The following is a 7036-nucleotide window of genomic DNA, read 5'->3' on the forward strand; positions in this document are numbered from 1 at the left end:
CTGATCAAGAATATATATGAATTATAGGGTCGGAAATGACTTTTTAACTGTGTTTCAAGCTTTTGACTACAATTCAAACACCCCGAAATAAAGTCGACAATATTTACTTTTACTACTACTACTACTACTTCTTCGATAATAATATAAATAATTTAAAATTACTTAATATTTATAAGCACCTGTAAATATTCTGTACACAATTTCTTCAATAAGTCTTCAATTTCATTTAGAATTCTTTCATAAATTTGCCAAAAAATATAGAAATCTAGAACACAAAATGGCACTTTGCCAGCCCAGGACACCCATCCTCTTCATTCACTTCACTCTTCATTACCCACTCCGATGGCAAAGCAAACCGTGCATTTTGTAAATTAATAACTCACGCAAGTAAATTAATTTAAAATCATATTTATAGCATTTTAGTTAATTAAATGCGCAAAAATGTGCTCATTCCCCCCTTTTTTTGGCTATGTGAAAGTGTCAACTGCATGAATGTGGTTACTAATGTTGTTTTTGTTTTTTCTTCTACTATTGTTGTTATTATTGTTGTAGTGACTGTGGCACACACACTCAGCTACACACACACACCTCCTTTTGCCAGCCGCCTGCTTGCCGCGACATTTATGAACTTTATGAAGTCTGCTCCATAAATCATCTCTCCCCAAGCTCTCATACCCTTACCCTACCCTGTCTCTTTCTCCATTCTGGCATTTTGCTTAGGCGAATTTAATGAAAAAATGAATTTCTTATTCCCAGAGGGCTTAGCAACGACACAGGGATACTCTTGAACAGGATAGGTTTTTTTGTTAAATAATGAAGAAAATATATATAAAACAAGTATAGATATAACAGCAGAAAATATATACAAGTATATAGGAAAATATTTTAAATTAAATGTAAAACATGTCTCAAAATATATAGATTTTCTTTATTATTTATTTATTTATTTATAAAAAGAAAATAGCAATGAACTGCCATTATTAATAAAGTTACTGTTACTAAAAGAAGCCTAAAGAAAGAATCCCTATAAAATGGTAGCTTACAAATCCTTAAACATTAATAAAATAAATAACATTCTGTGATACTTATTTTACAAAATACAATCTAAATTCCTACTTAATGAAAAATCCCCTGAAAACTTGGATACTCTATTTCACTTTCCCCTTTTATGGAAGGGTATCCTGACATTCCCAGTCCGTGGATTCCTCGCGCAAGTTGTCTGCACGAAAGCGAAAGATGAAATCATGCGGTCTGCCGAGTGGCTCCAAAGGTGAGGCAGGGATTTTGTTTTTGCTTTCTTTTTTTGGGAATGGGAATAGGTGACTAAGGGCCGGGTAACTCGGTGGCTGCCACTGGGCGGATGAGTGGTGCAGCATGTGTGCCACATGGTCACATGGCGCATTGCCGTATCCACGGCGACTACGACGACGACGACTGTTTGCCTGCCTCTTTGTTTATGTTTATCCTCTCCTTCTTTTTTGCTATTTATATATTACAAAAATATTTCAAAGACTTTGGTTTATTATTTTGCGCTTATTTCTAATTTTTTCCGCATCATCTTGGTTTTTATTTCACCTTCTCTGCCGTGATTTATACCCAATATGCCAAGTGTGAGGGCTGCAAGTTAATGTGGCGCATTATGTAGCCACATAGTTTCATCTTCCCGCTTGGATTATGCAAAGTTATGCGGTCTCTTCGCCAAAAATCTGGCCAATAAACTGCAGAGCAGGCAGCAGCCAAGGCACATATAAAACAATTTGCCTACAAAAGAGCCATCTCATTTCGGGGCGGGGGCCGGCAATTTAAAATTGTTTATAAAACAGGGCCAAAACCAGAGGCTGCCACACACATGACCATAAAACTTGCAGGGCAAGGATGGTGGAGCTGCTCCGCTTCTGGTGGGGCCACAATAGCTCCCAGAGGTCGGCATTAAATTCTGCCGCTGCTGCTACTGCTGCTGGCCTATATAAGCCGGGGCCAGGGTTTGGGCCACGGCCCTAACTACACCATGGGGACGGCAATTGATGATAGTCTGAGGCCCAAGATATGTATGTGTAGCCCAATCCAAAAGCCAAAGCCGATGTCGAAGCAGAAGCTGAAGCTGAGCTGAGCCGTAAGCCTAAGCGAATGCTCCAGGATATAAAAGGACTTAGTCGCATGTTAACGCAACGCCTACGCAAATCCATGGCCGGAATCAGGATCAGAATCAGGAACAGAAACAGGAGAGGTAGCAGGAACAACCACCACCGGCAATGCAATGCATCGGCGATACACTGACAGAGAAAGTGAAGGAACTTTAGATAAAAATATGAGAAAACAAGACAAGATTTTTCCTATGTTTTTCATTTACCAAATATTATTCTTAGCTAAATTTCCCTCAGTGCCTGGCCTGGGGTTGCGATGCTGCTCTTGCTTCTGCCCATCGTGATGCCTCCCTGTTGCCATCGCCTCATCCCCAATTTTGGCCATTATGAAGTCATAAACGCACATGCAGCCAGGCCAAAAATTGGAAGAGCCCATTGGGGATGAGCCCGGGGGCCGGCTCCATCTTCATCTGGCCTCGACTTTTGGCCGTTTTCCTTGTTTTTTTAGCACATGTAAAAATGCTTGTTATCAAGAAGGAAACAAAAGCACCACCAGCCAGGAGGCAGGAGGGGACTCTGGAAAAAAAAAAATTAAACAACAAGATGTGGACAATTTTCGGGCACAGCCTCGGGCTTAAACTGTTATTACCACTGGAGTGTGGGCCGGAGTCCGGAGTCGGAGTCCGTCTGCTGTTTATGAGTTGCAAAGCCGTAGTCAGACAATAGCCGGCAACACATGAGCGCTAAGCCGGAGGACATATTACGGGCCTGCTCCAGTTTGCCATTTTAAACAGCAGGAGAGATGGTGAAACTCCTCCTCCTCCTTAGTCCTCTGGCCACTCCGGCTGTCAATGGTCGGGGCTTCTTATGCCTGGCTGCATTTTATATTTATCCTGTGCCGGAATTTGTGACCTCTGTACATTAGAAGTGAAGCTAAAGTGAAAGGTGGGCACAATGTCTGCTCAGGTGAATTATGTAATGCCGATTGTGCTAGGTGTGCGTAGTTTTGGATTCGGCGATGGGAAAGTGGTGTAGTTTTAGTCATAAATTTATGTTTGCCTTGGAAATTCAGTTGTAAGAAAGCGCAACACATATACTTTAAAATTAAAACTTGCTTGAGGAATTTTTATATATTTTAAAATTAAATTTTAAAGAAATCTAAACACATAAACAGAAGAAAAATAGCATTTTTCTTTGACATATAAACTAACTATGAAGAGCAACTTATTCTTAACATTATTTACAATTTTTCATTGGAGATAAAATCTCTGTTTTCAATCTAAATCAATTAAATAATAAATAAAATGACAGAATTATAATTTTTCAATACGTATTAAACAGCATTTTAATAGATCAAGTTCTAAAAAGCACTTAAATTTGTTCTTCAAATCTTTAGGAAGACATTGTATTAATAGAATCTAAATCTAAAACCTAAATTAAATTTTTTCAATTACAAAGGTAAATACAACCTTAGTTTTACCTAGAACATTAACTAGGAATGAGTTGTAAGACCGATCTTCAGAGAATAGGTGTTATCTACTGTGTTTCATAGACATAAATATCCTTGATAATAGAAAAACACACCGAAAAACTTTTAAAAACTATTCAAAAACGAAAACATTTTCATATAAAATTCAATTTTGTTTGTATTTTTTATATGCTTTACATATTTTTTCATTACTTAAAGCTCTGTGCCATGGCAATCGTGATGTAAGTTGAGCCGCTCCCCGCTTGCAATAATGCTAATGCCCCGGGGGCGTTAAACTAATTGAATGGCCTTCCACTTGTTGGCGGGCTCTCGATCTCAAATTTCCGATATTACAAAGGGCCACGCGTCAATTACACTGAAGTAGATGTAAAATGTATTTTAAAAGCTTGGCCAATATTGTCTTACTGCGTTCTCTGCGGGTGTCGGTGCAGGGGCGGGCAATCGCGTTAGTCCTGGAACTGGGCGCGTGTTCCTTCCGGTTTTGCCGCCAGCACGTGTCCGGGACAGGACAACGGAGTGGTCCTGGCTTTAAGGAACTTTAACTGCGCCATTGAAGCGAGGCAAAGGAGCAACGAGAAACGATGAACGGTGAGCGGAGAACGAATCCGGCATTGGGCAACACATTTTTGGCATACTTCACACAATCTACTGATGAAGTCAACTGGAAAACTCGCATAGCTTTGATGTTTCGACAGCAATTGCAATGTATACACACGGATACACACACCAGGACAGCGTCCGACTAGCAAAAGGATGCCGATGCCATTTGTTTGAATGTCCTTTGGCGCATTTCAAAGCTCGCAAAAAAAAAAAGAAATAGACTTCAAAGCCCGCAAAATGCGAACGAAAAACTCACGAAAATAACCTTTATGTGCGGCAGAAGCTGTGGTCAGCTCATGCCCATGCGAAAAAGGGGGCCAACTAAATAGTAATTTACCAAATTAGTTTGTTTTCCTAATTACGAGTACCGTGCGGCAAACTAAAGTTCACTTTCTCCCTCCTCCTCCACCCCCCGCCGTGGGCTATTACATTTTTTTGCAATTACTCTAAAAGGATTTCAATTAGCGTTTAAAATCGCATTAAACTAAATGAAAATTCGCGCACACCACACAAAATAAATATAAAATATATTATAATAACATTCATGCTTTTAATAGGAATTACGGAGAAACATTAGCCAACACAAAAAAGGCATCATAAAAATAAAGCCAATTACCATAATATTGTAGAAATGCAATTACAAAATATCCAAATTACATAATCTGGGATAGTTAACCCTTTTTATTTGGCGAAATCACAACTACTATATATTGTAGTCTGAGGGTGAGTGGGAGAATTAATCAAGGTATTTCCATCACAAAATTATTAATTATTTTGTTCGTTAATACCTTTTGCTGCATTCTAAACAAATGCATTCGAAAATGAACTACAAATTATGCATTATTAGGCAGATAGCGGGGGTAATTATTAAAGTAATAAACGAGTTTTGGGTTAGCCAGACAAACAGCTGCCCTGCTTAATAATAATTACAGGTATTAAACCTTTTCAATAATGATGAGGAAGAAATTAAGTATAAGCTTTTATGGTTCCTATGAAAACGTTATTTAATTAAAAATTTTATTTTAAATAAGAATAAACAAGGAATGTTTGTTACTTATTTTTAATATACGGTTTTAAAGTGTCTAAAATGGAAGCATTACTTTTCATACCTCTAAAGAAAGCCTTACTTGTTATAAAATATTTATAGGATTAAGAATGAACAAGTTATGGTAATTTTCTATAAAAATATAATAAATAAAGTACCTTGCAAAAATTAAAATTTTACATAGAAACAATAATTAACAAGCAAAGGATTTAAAATATTATTAATTTATAATTTTTAAAGTATCTAAAATGGAAATCAAATTTAACTTCTGACTAATTTTGCCTAACAAAAATTTTAAAGCTTCTCTATACATTTTTATGTATGTGTATATGCCTCAAAAGGTTGTCTTTAATAAACTAATTAGAAACAAAGTAATAAAGTGATTTTATAGGTTCAAGAGAATTCATACATATTTTTTATAATTTAAGCAAAGCTTTCGAGCTTAGTCGTTCATTTACAAACTGCAAAATGAGCAATAGACTGATCCCTAAGGTTGCTAACCTTGACAGTGACATTAAATTTACGAGTTACCGTGACGGATGCATCTCTTTTAGTGATAATCAATATGCGAGATATATACAAAACTAAATTTAACAAACACAAATCGTCACGCAAAGTTTCACTATAAAAAGCGTTGTGCGCTTAACCAGCGATTGGAGAACTAAAAGTTGTAGCAAAATGAGGACTACTCTAGCATTGACTCTGCTGCTCAGCTGCCTGGCAGGCACTCTGGCCGTAAGTCTAACCTGACTTTATCCACCTTTAACTTTTATATATATATTTATATATAAATCATCTATATAAGGAACACATGGACATGGACATGGAGTCCTCGTTGGGCAAGGGAGTTGTCGAGAGTTGCCTGAAGGAGAATGGTGTTTCTGGCGATGACCTGGCGGACCTGCAAACCGGCAAGGTGAAGGCATCAGATGCCAAGGACAATGTGAAGTGTGCCACTCAGTGCATTTTGGTGAAGAGCGGCTACATGGACTCCACGGGCAGCCTGCTGGTTGACAAGATCAAGGAGCAATTTGCCAACTCGCCCCTCAGTGCCGTCGTGGAGAAGGATCTGGAAAGGTGCAGCAAGGTCAAGGGTGCCAATGCCTGCGATACTGCCTTCCAGGTGCTGGGATGTTTCCAGAAGCAGAACAGTCAGGCCTAAGAATAGGATTATCCTTTGAACACAGGACTTCCAAGTGAGCAATACAATTAGAGAGCAGCTAAAATTATAGAATCCAGAATTGTACCAACAACAGCATTCAATGTTTAATGTATAAACAAATATATTACCTTCCATGTTTTTTTAAAAGTACTTCTGGCTTTTAGAATTTTGATTAGACTTCATAAAAGTCTATTATTAGTTATTTATTTCCTAATTTCCTTTCTTGGTTTAAATACTTCATATTTCCTAAACGCCTTTAGCGCTTTTTAAAATCACTTAAATACGCTCATATCTCTTAGCGGTTCTGTTAGCTTTATTTGGTGGCTAATTTGGGAAATATTCTTGCAAGCATCTGCGAAATGCCAGCAATTTAATTATTTCGAACCGCTTTGGCAAAAAGGCAAACAGAGCACTCATAAAATCATAGCCATCGGCAACAATTTCAATCGAATTGTCAGGATCGGAACAGGACAAACTCTGTGCCCCCAAAAAACCCCGAGTTCTTGCTGTTGTTATCGAAGATAAACTAAGTTTTCATATATAAATAGATGCTGTCGGCTTCCCAGGCCAGGCCGCTATATATATATATTGTATTCCGAGGAATTTTTAATTTCTACATTGTGAAAATATTTATTGAAACCGAAGAGTGCCCCAAG

The 7036-nt window shown here is 37.8% G+C and overlaps 1 protein-coding gene across 1 annotated transcript; it reads left to right on the top strand.

The window, feature by feature from the left end:
* Positions 1 to 5874: 5874 nt before the first annotated feature.
* Obp56g (Odorant-binding protein 56g) lies at positions 5875 to 6530 on the top strand. Its single transcript, XM_020943258.2, has 2 exons — positions 5875 to 5953; positions 6024 to 6530. Exons 1-2 carry the CDS (start codon positions 5897 to 5899, stop codon positions 6378 to 6380), a joined length of 414 nt encoding a protein of 137 aa, XP_020798917.1. The 5' UTR covers positions 5875 to 5896; the 3' UTR covers positions 6381 to 6530.
* The last annotated feature ends 506 nt before the right edge of the window (positions 6531 to 7036 follow it).

Source organism: Drosophila serrata, unplaced genomic scaffold (assembly GCF_035046125.1).
Source record: "Drosophila serrata isolate PLE 108 unplaced genomic scaffold, ASM3504612v1 contig_184, whole genome shotgun sequence".
NCBI lineage: Eukaryota > Metazoa > Arthropoda > Insecta > Diptera > Drosophilidae > Drosophila > Drosophila serrata.

Bases quoted from the DNA above. Each gene is read 5' to 3' on its own strand.
- Obp56g (XM_020943258.2), top strand. From the start codon at position 5,897: ATGAGGACTACTCTAGCATTGACTCTGCTGCTCAGCTGCCTGGCAGGC. The intron at 5,954-6,023 runs GTAAGTCTAACC...CATCTATATAAG, and splicing joins GCCTGGCAGGCACTCTGGCC to GAACACATGGACATGGACAT.